Source organism: Chiloscyllium plagiosum, unplaced genomic scaffold (genome assembly GCF_037043375.1).
Source record: "Chiloscyllium plagiosum isolate Xiang-an unplaced genomic scaffold, Cpla_swu_hap1 HiC_scaffold_33, whole genome shotgun sequence".
In the NCBI taxonomy this organism is placed as follows: Eukaryota; Metazoa; Chordata; class Chondrichthyes; order Orectolobiformes; family Hemiscylliidae; genus Chiloscyllium; species Chiloscyllium plagiosum.
Window position 1 is genome coordinate 30,663,368 of NW_028270171.1, and position 16,068 is coordinate 30,679,435.

The 16,068-nt window shown below is 41.7% G+C and overlaps 1 protein-coding gene across 5 annotated transcripts in view; it reads left to right on the forward strand.

Moving 5' to 3' along the window:
- The window catches only part of LOC122542343 (SUN domain-containing protein 2), a 126,931-nt gene extending 121,371 nt beyond the window's left edge, over positions 1-5,560 (forward strand). For all 5 annotated transcript variants that reach the window (XM_087978407.1, XM_043680018.2, XM_043680021.2 and 2 more), the window contains one exon: positions 752-5,560. In XM_087978407.1, the coding sequence (XP_087834533.1) occupies positions 752-865 (114 nt within the window). In that variant the 3' untranslated portion in view covers positions 866-5,560. The remainder of the gene's footprint in view (positions 1-751) is intronic.
- The last annotated feature ends 10,508 nt before the right edge of the window (positions 5,561-16,068 follow it).

Genomic DNA, 16,068 nt, shown 5'->3' on the forward strand with positions numbered 1-16,068 from the left:
AATATACACACCTTTGGCAAGACATGAAAAAGAATAGCTGTTTGACACTTCAATAAAGTTGTACTTTTCATTTTAAACTAATATTTTAATCTTAAACTAAAATGGTGAATCCAGCCCAAGTCTGACCTGTCTGGCAACTATGTGATATTGACTGACAAAAATATTCATAATTAATTTAACATTGCCTAATTTACTTAATTAGAAGTCGAGAAACCTCATCACTATGAAAATAAAGCCTAGCTATAAAATTCTTTGTTTGGTGATCAAAATTAATTTGAAAAAGTTTATTTTGTCTTGGGGTTCAGTCAGTTTCCAGCCCAACTATCCAAATACCATGTTATGAACACTAGGCACTTTGCCAATTACATATCTGCATAAGAAACGTTGTGGTCTCGAATTAAGTCTAACAGTGAAAACTTGTAAGTTGTAGATGTATAGCAAAATATGAAAGTTCTCAATCTGTCATTCTGCTAACAACTGTATCACTTTTGATCCCATATTTGCATTTGTGGTCCTGCATTTCTTCCATGCCTCCAATCTTTGAAAAACCTGGGATGTTAAAGTCATTTTCTGAATGTAAGGTAATATAGAATAGCACATCCTGTAACTCCGAGTAGACCAGATGTGATATTTGGATGTTATTTGGAACTTAGGCCATGCTTCAAACTGTTGCTGGATAACTGATCATCATGCTGAACCAATAGCTTCATGATGTGTCTTAATGTCTTTTGCTTATTTATACCTTTTTCAGAATAAAGAACTTGGAACATTTCAAGTCATTGAGCTGAGGGTAAATAGCAACTGGGGACATCCTGAGTATACTTGCCTCTATCGATTCCGTGTCCATGGAGAGCCAGTGAAGTAATGTTGGGAGACAGAGACCCTGCCCTGTAGGAGATGTTTGGGCAGCATTTCAAGGACCTATTCTGTATAGTTTTTCCACATATCTGAAGCTACAGTACTGGATACTGTTCTGCCATTCAAACCTTGCTCTCTGCTTTTGTTGCGAATAGGAATGAAAGCACTGTTTTTCTGGAAATAACAACAAAGGTATTTGGAACTAGAAAATATCGAAAAGAAACTTTGTCTCAATTTTGGGATTGTCTTTCCAGTTTATTACCTGAGATGTGAATAAATCGGCAAAGAGTGGATGGATGAAATCTGCTGGATAGGAAATCGTCCCTTTCACAAGACAACCTTCACATGCCCATCAGGTCATCTTAATGACAAAGTGCAAGCACCCACCTACATTATGGATCTTGGGATACACTAAGAAAATTTTAAACTTTGTTCTGGTATTGCAAGTAATCTAGATATTCAAATTTTAATTCCATACATTTAATTTAAAGTTTTAGTTCCTGACAGTTACAACTATAAAATAAGATGGCAAACAAGACAACTTTGCTTCTACTAGCCTTTAAACATGGTGAAAGACCACATGTTCCCAGAATGTATAATTGAAAATGATGATGTTTGTGTTCATCTAGACACAGTTATCCTGTACATCTGATCAGTCCCCACAAACCCCTCACATATGTTTCACTATCAGGATGGAGAGATGCAGGTATTGCCTCCCAGGAATATAATGTTGATACTGGCTAAGCACACTTCAGGTTACTACAGCTCTGATCGTGTCCAATTGGACAGCTGTTTCTCAGGACTAATGTGATTAAGATGATTGGCAGGGAGCTGAATTATAACAAAAATGAACATTCCGTCCATCAAGCTCTTTAACTGGAAATATTACGTACGTCCAACAGCATTGCACAAGGATCCTTGACATATGGAAGAATTACTCTCCTCTAAAATTCTTAGCATTTGTATCTTAATGTATATGCTTCAAAGAGACATTCATGAGCAAATTTCAATTGTAAATTGTTAAAACCTAAGATCTAACATTCTAAAGTGATGATGTTTGTACTTAGCAAGTGGCAAACACAGACAAGTCAGAAATCATGTTACTTTTGCTATCTTTAGTTGCTCTGAATGTATTAAGAAACAACCACATATGGATGAGATTGACGTGTACCCATACTAGTTAGGACGCTGGGTAGTTCTTTAAAATATATTGAGCACAATCCAGCAGCTTTTGTAATCTGCTGAAATACCACACATTACCAGTTATTAAATTTCAGTTATTAATTTGCTAATGGAGAGATACCCACCTTTGTGTTTGAAAATCCAGTAATATAACTACTTGGCTGTTCTGCTCAATATCATGTTGAGTAATGCTTCTTCAGAATTCTTAATATGCCCACTTTCATTCAATGTTGTAAAGAGCTAGTTGAGGCTCTATTGCACATATTATCAATAGGTACAACACCATGCTTGCATTTTTAAGCCATCTAGTATTTTTACCATTTTGGCTGCTTAATATGGTACAGAGCGCAGAATAATATTATCCAGTTTATAATTTATCTTTCTTGTATTTTAAGGAATTTGGTACCAATCCTTCCCAAATCCCAAACCCAGAACCAAGAGTGTGATGAAAATAATTTTGTGATGAAAGATAGAAGTCTTTCTTGAGTGCCATAATTTGTACTGCTGTAAATATCATCACTGCTCATTTCACACCTAATCTGTTAAACATGAACAAAGCTCTTTACAATAGACTAGAATTGATCTTCAATTGTTAGGTTTGCTAGGCTGTTTTTAAGAAAATTGTTAGCACTGGTACAAGCCTTTAATGGTCAACGTGACAGTATTAAGAATATATAAGTATGTTTTGATGAAATATTTTCTTTAATCATTAAATTAACCAATGTTATGGAGAAACAAGAATTGGTCACAACTTTTCATTTCAATATCAAATGTGGTATAATAGAAATGATGTCAATGATTTACTACTGGATAATACTGAGGATCTTTTTTTTTCTGTTCTATTATTGTATAGAACAGAAATCAAAGGACCAAATCTGTAGTAGACAATTTTCTTTATTCTCTTCAGACCTTTGAATGCTAATTACATAAGCATGCAATAATGTGTTTGTTTCTAAAGTGCAATATTCACTTGCATTTGCAGAAAAGGTTCTTTTTTGATATTTATTATTTGATATTTCAAATGTAACATTGTGCTGTTAAATTGCATGCTTATTAAGCTGGTTGATCTTAAAAATGTCACTTCTGTAAAATGTCCAGGAAATAGTGCAGTTTTATTGTTGTAGTCAGGCTGCTGAAGGAAACCTGTGGCTGTGTTTAACTGGCCACTGGCCCAGTTTAGAAAACAGCCATGTTCACTGTATTGGCATGACCTGCTTTCAGTTTTAGTATTGACCGTTTGTGACACTACATCTCAAATGGCTCAGCAAGACAGAGATCATATTTGAAGTGCACAGTTTCAACTGCCAAGTATTTTTGATGTCACTCTCTCTGAATTACCTGTGGAATGTTTACCATAATAATGGTACTAAACAAATTCAAATTATCAATTTCAAGCACGGGCACGATTTGCTAGTAATGTTGGAACATTGAAATTTCTTTGATTTAAACCATCAGATTTACAATTAGTTAAGTTCCAACTTTTATTTAACATGCTGCCGTTGTACATTATCCAAAGAAATGAGTTAAATGGGTTTTCAAATGAAATATATAGAAAGTATTGCTAGTTTATTCTCTAAAATTAATAACAAAATTAAAAGGTATCCCTTCTGACATACTTTGTCACCTGGGCCTCTGCTTAGGTCCCATAATATGTCTGATTTTTTTTCTTTTGTTTCTGTAAAAGGTATAACTGAATTGGTCAAGAAAGGCCAGAAACAGATTTACATGTTGGACAGGCAAGACAAAGAAAAGACAAGTTACTTTTTTTGCTTTTAATGATTTTTAAAAGCCAAACAACTCACAATCTTTGAGTAAAGCTCTGCCTTCATTCATTCCTGATATCATTAATGCTGTTCAAAAAGCACCCTCATATTATCCTTTGAGGTACATAAGTCTCTTTCAGATCATTAAAATTAACCTTTCACTGGTTACAGAGGAAATTAGGAGGAAATTAGGCTATAAGGAATAAATATTAAATAGTTTCATACCCAGGCACCAAAACAGAAATTGCTGGAAAATCTCAACTGGTCTGGCAGCATGTGTGGAGGGAAATCAGAGTTAATGTTTCAGTTCCAGTGACCGATCTTCAGCACTTTTTAAAAATTTCTCTCCACAGATGCTGCCAGCAATTTCTGCTTTTGAATCTGATTTCCAGCATCTGCAGTTCTCTTGGTTTCATATACAAGCAGTTGGTGTACCAACTTAGAGTAACATCATTCACATCTTGATAAGAGTTTAGGCAGTAGAAATGGGCTGGATAAAAGTGTATTTTGAATCACGTTATACTCGATGTGAAAATCACTTCAGGAAATTTTAAGGTTGCACTAATTGGCATCTGATGTAATAAATTGAAGCAGCAAGTAGCTAATGCTTTTGAAGAATGACCCGGGAATTACAAATGATGAGTGTCTAGAGTAAAGGAATTTCCATTCCGCAGAATTTAACATCAAACTCCTTGGCGAGCAGTAAGAGAAATATTGCAAATGTAGATGTAAATGAAAAGCTGCAACACCTCCCATAAATTAGATGCAACAAAAACAATTTGAGGGAGCTTGAAGGAATCTCGAATCAACACATACTGCAGAAGAGATACTTTGATTTTTCATTCTTGTAAAACTGCACCCTCCTCCACCTGGGTTGAACAGTTCTTTTCCTCATCCATGAAATCTAATAGCACGTTTCACCGTTAAGTTACTGATTTACCACAGCCAGTGTCTGCATCACGTTTATTTATGCAAGTGGAATAAGAATAGTGCAAGCCACGAAGTGACAAGTAATTTATTTTAATGACTTGCAGTGTTAGCTGAGTATATCAGTAGTATTGAACAACATTTGCACTGCCATGCGACTGCACTGCTCATAAGCACCTTTAAGATTTATTAAGTCATAATTAATACATTTTCAAAAAAGATTGAAAGAGAAACCACCACAAGTATTGGAGCTGTTGACAGCCTTGTATTTAAAATATAGACGTATTATTGACAGGGTTACTCATAACAATATATGGATATTAAATATAGAAAAGGGTACTTTATTTTAGATGTAGTTTATAAAATACTCTTGCAGCTAAAAAATGCAAGCATTGCAATATAGATTTTTCATAGCTAAGGCATCCATACTGTGCAAGTCAGAAGTTTTAAACCATTCAAACCAAATGCTGAATATTATGTCTATCCACCACTATCTCTAATACATGATATTGACAATGCTTTGATTCCTGTTAATTATATGAGACTATTGTTACTTCAGATTTAAACTGAAATGCAACAGCTTTAAATTGTTTCTGGATACTTCACTTTGTTTGCAATAAAAAAAACAAGATGAGCATTTTAATGTTTATTTTATTTCTTGTATTGAGATGATCAGTTCTACCATGATGTAACTATTGGATACAAATGCAAGTATTTTTAGAGCATAAAAGGATTCTGGAATTTATTTTTGTATGCTTCCCTCTAACTTAAATCGCTATTGTTTTATTATAATTTGCATTGCATAAAAATAAAGCTACAAATACATTTAACAGGTCTGATGTACTTCTGCATGTTAAAATTAAAAAGTGCAAAACATTCAATGGTAGATTTCTCAAAAGGGGTATGAGTTTCTCCCTGTTCTCTCGATCAATGACACCCAAGTTTTGAAATGTTCCACAGGCCCATTCAGCCTAAACACGGGGCCAGAATTAGCTTGGATTTTATTCACTGGAGGTAGACGAACTGCAGTGATGGATGTTTTACAAGGCAGATTTTCCACTCTGCACTGTTTGGACAGGAAGTTGATAGTTGAGCTTTGATTTCAGCCCTATGCTGCTGATCTTTGAACATCTCGTGTGGAGGGGTGTAGGCAAATCGAAGGACCTCTGCTGGTGTGCGCCTGGGTCCTGCCAGGCTAACTGGTCCAGGTACTGGGCTGTGGAGGAGGTCATATCTGTCAATGATTTTAGAGGGAAGTGGGCATTGTGGGAGATACAGTGCTTTATTTTCCATCCAACTTCATTTTGATTTAGCCCCTTACTGCTGTTGTTATCTCTTCTTTACTTCCAAACCTAGATTGCTCAAAAAAGACTTTAGTTGTAAATATTCAATTGGCTATACAGATAATTTAATGGTGGCGGTTGATAGTTTTTTAAAACAAAAAAATTTCATGGTGATAGTTGGTGGAAAAGCCATTCGGTTGTTTGTAAGAGTACTACCAGATATAAAGAGAACTAGAAAATCACTTTTTTTTTTAAAATTTAAAAAAAAAAATCGTGATTGGGATTAAACCATTTGGTTGAGTAATAGCACTTCTGATTTTAAAAATTACAGACCCTTAAGGGCTCTTCTTGCACTGGTAGTATCCCTACCTCTGGCCTAGGAGGCCTGAGTTCAAATCCCATCTGCTCCAGAGGAGTGTAAGAACACCTGTGAATAGGGTTGATTTTTAAAAAAAGTTTCTAAAGTCCTAATTTTGCCCTCACCTTTGGTTTGTATTTCCCTTAATAGCTTTTTCATGTAAATATCTAATTGGCTACACAGGTGATTACCTGATTAGATTCCCTACAATGTGGAAACAGGCCCTTTGGCCCCACAAGTGCACACCGACCCTCCGAAGAGTAATCCACCCAGTCCCACTTCCCCTGACTAATGCACTAACACCATGGGCAATTTAGCATGAATTCACCTGACTTGCACATCTTTTGGACTGTGGGAGGAAACCGGAGCACCCGGAGGAAACCCACGCAGACACTGGGAGAATGTGCAAACTCCACACACACACAGTCACCCAAGTCTGGAATCCGAACCTGGGAACCTGGTGCTGTGAGGCAGCAGTGCTAATTACCTGTGGCAGTTAAATGGTTTTAAAAAATGAAACTGTCATGGTGATTTGGTGACAGGAAAAAAAAACTTCAGTTATATGTAAGAGCACTTCTGATACAAAGACAAAACAGACTCTGTTCCTGCTCCCTAATTCCCCTATACTGGCTTTGAATGTAATTATTCAATTGGTAGCTAGGGTGATTTACTGATGGTAGTTACTTGATAGAGTGGAAAACACCCTGGTGGTTTGGTGATTGCGGGAGAAAAAAGCATTCAGTTGTGTGACAACAATTCTGGATATAAAAAAGAAAGCGGATGATAAATGTGACCAATCGGGGAGCTTCCTCATAGGACTGCTCCTGGCTAAGATAGCTATTAACAGGTGCAGACAGCAGTGGCTGTGGAGGAGGTTATTTCTCTCAACTGCTTGCCCCTCATCTGGGGCTATGATCGTGGAATGTTAACGAGGTGGCTTTTTGGAGTAGCTTGTGATGGAGCTATTGTACTCAATACCCTGTGTGATGAAGAAAAGCATGTTGTATGCAGCCTTGACCACTCTCAACCTGTGTTGCCATCATCAGGGTACAATGGACCGGAACACCTAGATCTCCCTGTACATCAATTTTCCCCAGAGGTTTTTCATTTACCATACAGTTTGCTCTAGAATTGGATCTTCCAAAATGCATCACCTTGCATTTGTCCAGACTGAACTCCATCTGCCATTTCTCTGCCCAACTCTCCAATCTATCTATATTCTGCTGTATTCTCTGACAGTCCTCTTCACTATCTGCTACTCCACCAATCTTAGTGTCATCTGAAAACTTGCTAATCAGACTCCAGATCATTTATGTAAATCACAAACATCAGTGGTCCCAGCACGAATCCCTGTGGAACACCACTGGTCACAGTTCTCCATTGTCAGAAACTCCCTTCCACTACTACTCTCTACCTCCTGTCCCAGCCAGTTCTCTATCCAAGTAGCTCGTACACTCATGTGACTGCGCTTTCTCCATCAGCCCACCATGGTGAACCTTATCAAATGTCTTACTTAAGTCCACGTATATGACATCTACAGCTCATCCTTCATCAATCAACTTTGTCACTTCTTCAAAGAATTCTACCAAGTTGGTAAGACATGACCTTCCATACACAAAACCATATTGCCTATTACTGATAAGCCCATTTTCTTCCAAATGTAAATATATCCCATCCCTCAGTATCTTCTCCAATAGCTTCCCTACCACTGATGTTAGGCTCACCAGTCTATAATTACCTGGATTATTTCTGCTTAAACAAGGGGACAAAATTAGCAATTCAACATGGTCTTATCAATGAACCTGGAAATATTACATAAAAACATAGAAGATAGGAACAGGAGTAGGCCATTCAACTCCTTGAGCTTTTTCTGCCAGTCAATATGATCAAGACAGATCATCGAGCTCAATTCCCTAATCCCACTCTCCTCCCATATCCCTTGGTCCCTTTACTCACAAGAGCGAAATATGATTTGGATGGTGCAATCCTGTTCTTCAAAGAAAGATAATTGAGATTTGTCCCACACTGCTTTTGCAAGGCAGAAACCCTTCAGTATTCTGTCCTGATCAATTTGAAGAAAGGCTCCAGGAGAATGATACAATCAAACAACTTCACCAGCTCCACAGATATGTAAACCAGGTCCTCCCTTTTGGCTTACTTGTACTCCAATGCTAATAGATCTTTCCTTAGATAAAGAGACCAAAACTGTTCACGATATTCCAGCTATGGTATAGTTAGTGCCTTGTACAATTTTAGCAAAATCTCCCTACTTTTGTGCTCCACTCCCTTTTTAATAAAGGCCAATATTCCATTTGCCTTCTCTATTATCCATTGAACTGGAATGCCAGCTGTTTTTGACTTATGCATGAAAATTCCCAAATTATTGTTCAATAGCTTTCTGCAGTCTTTCTCCATTTAAATAATATTTAGCTTCTTTATTCTACCTACCAAAGTTTATAGCCTCACTATCCTCCATCTGCCAATTTTTAGCCAATTCGCTTCATTTATTTACATCCCTCTGCAGACACTTTGTGTTATCCTAACCACTTGGCTTGCCATTATCTGTCACCATGAACCAGAGTAGAGTATATTCACTTTCCTCAGCCAAGTAAGTTGTTAACTTATATTTCAAATAAAAGTTTGAGAGTTCCCAGATTTGAAGAATCAATCTTGTTGACCTCTATTCAGATAAAGTGTCAATGTATACCCTCTAGGTGCAGTACCAGTATCCCCCCCTGTTCAAATCCAATATCAGTATGAATGTCCTCTTTCAGACCCATCACCAGCATAAGTAACAGTAATATTAATGTGAGTAAAATAGCTCATTGGAGGCTGGTATCCTGGCAGCAAGTCACTCTTTATTTACACATGCACTATACATGGACTCTGACCAACTAGCTCAGAGCCAGTCATAGAGATTGACAGCATGGAAACAGGCCCTTTGGTCCAACTTGTCCATGTTGACAAGATACCTAAATTAGTCTTGTCCCATTTGCCAGCCCTTGGCTCATAGCCCTCTAAGCCTTCGTATTCATATACCCAACCAGATGCCTTTTAAATGTTGTTAGTGTACCACTCTCAATCACTTCCTCAGGCAACTCATTCCATATATGCATCACCCTCTCTGTGAAAAAGTTGCCTCTTAGGTCCCTTTTAAATCTTTCCTTTCTCACCCTAAATCTATGCTCTCTAGTTCTGAACTTCCCAACCCCAGGGATCCATTTACCCTATCCATGTCCCTCATGATTTTATAAACCTCTGTAAGGTCACCCTGCAGCCTCCCAACACTTCAGGAAAAACAGCCCCAGCCTATTCAGCCTCTCCCTATAGCTCAAACCCTCCAACCCTGGCAACACCTTTGTCAATCTTTTCTAACTCTTTCAAGTTTCACGACATCCTTCCTATAGGATGGAAATCAGAATTCCACAGATATTCCAAAGGTGGCCTAACCAATGGCCTATACAGCCTCAACATGACCTCCCAACTCCTGTATGTCATTGTTTGATATCTGAGCTACAATGGTAGTCTCGTCAGTGAACTTGTAGATGAGGTTTGGACAAAATTTGGCCACGCAGTCATAAGTGTATAGGGAGTATAAGAAGGGACTGAGTACACAGCCTCTCTAGATTGAGGGGAATCCCTGAGACTCGTGTTTATATCTGTCAGCCAGGACACGAACTGCATATACCAGACTGTCGCCTGTCTCTTGCATCCAGAGTGTCTCAGGTGCAGTACCAGTATCCTCCCCGTTCAAATCCAGGTGGTAACAGTATCAAGGCTGAACTCTACTAGGGGTTTCATCCAGCTGCATTGGCTGCATCCAGTTTGGACTCTGAGATTTCTTCAAAGCTAGACAGAGAGGGAGAACCCATGGTCTGTGACAGCCTTTTCGACTGGGCGGAGGGGCAGGGTACTCTCTGCTCCTGCCCAATTTCGAGGTAGCAGCTTTCATGTGATCCACATGTTTGTTCACGACTGTCTTATCTACCCCAACTTTGTATGTCACTGGACCCGATCTCACATCAACGTTGCCTTGTACCCATGCAGGGCCATTACCATGGTTTCAACACCAAACTTGTCCCTGAAGTAAACTCTCTCTCTCTCTCTCATTTAGAGGAGTCTTGTGTCCAACATTGGCATTTTGATACCATTTCACCTCTCAGGTACGGGAATATCAGGTTTAACCTGGTGCAGAGTCTTCTACCCATCAGCAAATCTGCTGGAGCTATCCTTGTAGGTGCGTGAGGAATGGTTCTATAATCAAACAGGAACAAGAATGGTTTGGTATTGAGTGAAGTTGTAGGCTGTTTCTTTAAGCTTGCTTTCAATGTTTGGACTGCTCTATCTGTAAAACCACTGGACAATGGATGGTATGGAGCTTCCAAATATGCCGAATGCCATTCAACTTTAACAAATACTCGAAATCCCTGCTGGTGAGTGTTGCCTCATTGTCTGTAACCAATACTTCCAGAAGATCATATATTACAAACGATGCTTGCAGTTTTTAATCGTCATCCCTGAGTTTGCCAAATTAACTCCATGCATGTCCAACACTTTGAATGGGCATCCACAATGAGCAAGACCACTGATCCCATAAGAGGACTGGCATAGTTCATGCGTCACCAAGTCCAGGGTTTACCCTGCCATTCCCACAAATTTGAAGGAGCTGCTGGTGGTAATTTTTGTTCACCTCTGCACTCTGGGGACTATCTCACCAACACGGCTATGTCTGCATCCAATCCTGGCCACCAAACATAACTTCTTGCCAACATCTTCATTTTGGAAACCCCTAGTAGAGTTCAGCCAGTGTCTGGTGGCAATCTTTACTTGGGACAATCACTCTTGCTCCCCACAATAATGTGCCATCTTCTATGGTGATCTAGTCTCGCTGGATCCAAAACAGTTTAAATTCTGGTGGTGAGGGCCCTTTCTGTTTCCCCCATTGCCACCAATGGGGGAAGCTATATAAGTTTTCCCAGAACTGGATCTTTTTGAATCCATGGTTGGATATTGTCAGCGTTGACCAGGAGGGTATCCAAGAAGTTTGAAACTATTACAGACTCTTCAGAGGAGGCACCACTGGGGGTGTATCTGCCAGTTGGAGGTGGTTCAAGGGATCTGCATTTGCCACTTGGCCTCCCAGACAGTGTTCCAACTTGTAATTATATGCACTGAGAATAAGAGCCCACCGCTGAATTCGACCTGAAGCATCTCTTTGTCTGCTTTAAGTAGTCCTAGTTGCTATTACAAATTTACATCCATAAAGGTATTGGTGGAACTTTCTCACACTGAAAATGATCACCAAACGTCCTTCCTCTATCATGACAAATTTGTGTTCGGCAGCAGCCAAATTCCAGGAAGCATATGCTATTGGGCTTTCCACTCTCTTGGGCCACCGGTACTACTCTGATACTACACAAGGAGACATCACATGTCAGCACCACATCTCACTTGGGATTGTAGTGGGTCGATACTTTAGACGATGATAGTTGCTTCCCTAAAGGCTACTTCTTGGCTGCGTGACCATTTCCAAGGCTGACCCTTTTCAAAGCAGGTGTTAAGGTGCAAAACGGAGGCCAGGTTATGTATGAATTTTCTGTAAAACCCAAGGAACGACCCTAAGCTCCAGTACAGATCGGGGAGTCAAGGCATCTTGATCACCCTCACTTTACTTTCCAAAGGAGGTAACCCAGGTCTTGTCAATTCTGTAGCCCAAGTATGATGTCGAACTCTGAGCTCAAAAACTGCATGAATTTATGTGAAACTCTGTTATTTCACTTTTTAGATTGGAATCAATCTAAACATCAGGTCATAGACAGAGAACACAGAGGGCTAACACCTTCAACACATTGTCTAGCTATCACCATTGTTAACAGCTAACCCGAGAATGCAACTTTAAAAAAAGGGTTTTGTGATTTACACATGAAAGAAGTGAAACTATCACTGTATTCTAACAGATGAAAGGCTTAACAGACAATCAATTCTTCAATGTATAATTTCAGTTACATCACACTGCAAATTTTTGCTATAAATTCTGTGTTACGATTGAGCCCTCCACAATCACCTGATGAATGAGTGTCGCTCCGAAAGCTAGTGTGCTTCCAATTAAACCTGTTGGACTATAACCTGGTGTTGTGTGATTTTTAACTTTGTAGCCCAAGTAGGTTACTTGGGGCTTGGGAGGCGCGGTCGTAGTTTGGCGCACCGACCTCTACACCGCTGAGGCGACAAGGGAGGCGCGGTCGTAGTTTGGCGCACCGACCTCTACACCGCTGAGGCGACAAGGGAGGCGCGGTCGTAGTTTGGCGCATCGACCTCTACACCGCTGAGGCCAAACGCCAGCTCGCAGATACCTCCTCCTACTGCCCCCTTGACCATGACCCCACCCCCCACCACCAAACCATCATCTCCCAGACCGTCCATAACCTCATCACCTCGGGGGATCTCCCATCCACCGCCTCCAACCTCATAGTCCCACAACCCCGCACCTCCCGCTTCTACCTCCTGCCCAAAATCCACAAACCTGACTGCCCCGGCCGACCCATTGTCTCCGCCTGCTCCTGCCCCACCGAACTCATCTCTGCATACCTTGACACCGTCCTGTCCCCCTTAGTCCAAGAACTCCCCACCTACGTTCGGGACACCACCCATGCCCTCCACCTGCTCCATGATTTTCGCTTCCCCGGTCCCCAACGCCTTATTTTCACCATGGACATCCAGTCCCTGTACACCTCCATCCCCCATCACGAAGGACTCAAAGCCCTCCGCTTCTTTCTTTCCCGCCGTACCGACCAGTACCCTTCCACAGACACCCTCCTTCGACTGACTGAACTGGTCCTCACCCTGAACAACTTCTCTTTCCAATCCTCCCACTTCCTCCAAACGAAAGGAGTAGCCATGGGCACCCGCATGGGCCCCAGCTATGCCTGCCTCTTCGTAGGATATGGGGAACAATTCATCTTCCGCAACTACACTGGCCCCACCCCCCACCTTTTCCTCCGCTACATCGATGACTGTATCGGCGCCGCCTCGTGCTCCCACGAGGAGGTTGAACAGTTCATCCACTTCACCAACACCTTCCACCCCGACCTCAAATTCACCTGGACAGTCTCAGATTCCTCCCTCCCCTTCCTCGACCTTTCTATTTCTATCTCAGGCGACCGAATCAACACGGACATCTACTACAAACCGACCGACTCCCACAGCTACCTGGACTACACCTCCTCCCATCCTGCCCCCTGTAAAAACGCCATCCCATTCTCCCAATTCCTTCGACTCCGCCGCATCTGCTCCCAGGAGGACCAATTCCAAAAACGCACATCCCAGATGGCCTCCTTCTTCAAGGACCGCAATTTCCCCCCCGACGTGGTCAACGATGCCCTCCACCGCATCTCTTCCACTTCCCGCTCCTCCGCCCTTGAACCCCGCCCCTCCAACCGCCACCAGGACAGAACCCCACTGGTCCTCACCTACCACCCCACTAACCTCCATGTACAGCGCATCATCCGCCGCCATTTCCGCCACCTCCAAACGGACCCCACCACCAAGGATATATTTCCCTCCCCTCCCCTATCAGCATTCCGTAAAGACCACTCCCTCCGTGACTCCCTCGTCAGATCCACACCCCCCACCAACCCAACCTCCACTCCCGGCACCTTCCCCTGCAACCGCAGGAGGTGCAAGACTTGCGCCCACACCTCCCCCCTCACCTCCCTTCAAGGCCCCAAAGGAAACTTCCATATCCGCCACAGATTCACCTGTACCTCCACACATATCATCTATTGCATCCTTTGCACCCGATGTGGCCTCCTCTATATTGGGGAGACAGGCCGCCTACTTGCGGAGCGTTTCAGGGAACACCTCTGGGACACCCGGACCAACCAACCCAACCACCCTGTAGCTCAACATTTCAATTCCCCCTCCCACTCCACCAAGGATATGCAGGTCTTTGGACTCCTCCATCGTCAGACCACAGCGAAACGACGGTTGGAGGAAGAACGCCTCATCTTCCGGCTAGGAACCCTCCAACCACAAGGGATGAACTCAGATTTCACCAGTTTCCTCATTTCCCCTCCCCCCAGCCTGTCTCAGTCAAATCCATCAAATTCAGCACGGCCTTCCTAACCTGCAATCTTCTTCCCGACCTCTCCGCCCCCACCCCAGTCTGACCAATCACCCTCACCTTGACCTCTTTCCACCTATCACATTTCCGACGCCCCTCCCCCAAATCCCTCCTCCCTATCTTTTATCTTAGCCTGCTGGACCAACTTTCCTCATTCCTGAAGAAGGGCTAATGCCCGAAACGTCGATTCTCCTGTTCCCCAGATGCTGCCTGACCTGCTGCGCTTTTCCAGCAACACATTTCCATCACACATTTTCCCTTCTAAAGCGTAGACCCACCTGGAAGAAACATTTTAGCACTACAGTCAGTTCTGCTCTCAAGGGGTAGTTTTGTTCTCGTGCAAAGCCATATTATAAGAAAATCGCATAATAGCAGGACCATTTAAACTAATGGGGCCAGAATCGCATTATAACCAATACATGCTTTAATAGTTTGTGCATAAGAAACAATGTCCCCAATTTGTTAATCGTGTTATAGTAAATGTGCGTTAATGAAACGTGCGTTATAGCAGAACGACCTGCATGTCCAAGTTCTCCAAGTGATCTTTGTTGGTCTTCCTGGTTATTAGTATATCAGAGATAAATGGCAATCTGGGATAGACCTTGTAAAACTCTCCATCATTCACTGGAAAAGGGTGCAAAATGGCAGTCTAGTATATTGGTATAAACTCTAATGTTTATTAATTGTGGCATTCTTCCGAGATTCCTCATTTAATCACAATTGTACGTAAGCACGGCTTCGCGAAGCACAGCAGCTCCACCAATTTTGCGTTTAAGTCCTCTATGTGAGGGATTGGGTGAAGTGGTTTACCATTTGCAATATATCCCCACAAAGGTGATCTGAGCTGTCAGGCTTCACAAGCAGTACGACCATATTGCCCATTTTGCAAACTGTACTGGTTTGATGTTTCCCTTGTTTTCCAGACTCCTGATTTCTGCCTCTATTTTTGCACGCAAGATAAATGCCATTGGTGGGTCCTGCTGAATCACTTAATTGCTTCCTTGTCAACATGTAAGGTGGCATTGGCTCCTAGACCTTCCTCAAACTCTTTCGGATATTTGGTGAGGACTTCACTCAAACGGCCATTTTCTAATTGAGAAATGTTGAGCCAATCAAGATGAATCTTTTTCAACCAACTCTGCCCTATCAAGCGTGGATGCAAGCTCTTTACTATAATCAGTGGTAACCAGCTGCTTCTCATAAGAGATCAGAACTGAAGTCATACCCTTAATCTGTAATGGTTCCCTGGTACACACAGTCTGGCTGAAGTCTTGCGCAAACCTAAGGGTTGGAGTGCAGAGCAAATCTTGCTAAAGACTGGATCTGCGATCACAGATAAAGCAGCACCAGTACTGACCCCCATTAGAATTGGGTAACCATTTAACCAGATATTTATTTGTTTGGTTATGATTTAGATGTTGCAAAGCAATTTAACTATTACAAACCACATTCAGGTGGACTTTCCAGGGTGTGCACTCTCTTGGATACTGGTCTATGAGTTCTCTTACTCAAGTCAGGCCTCATGGGACTCTTTTGCTGATGAGTCCACGTTCAGGTGGCAGTGACAATGGCTTG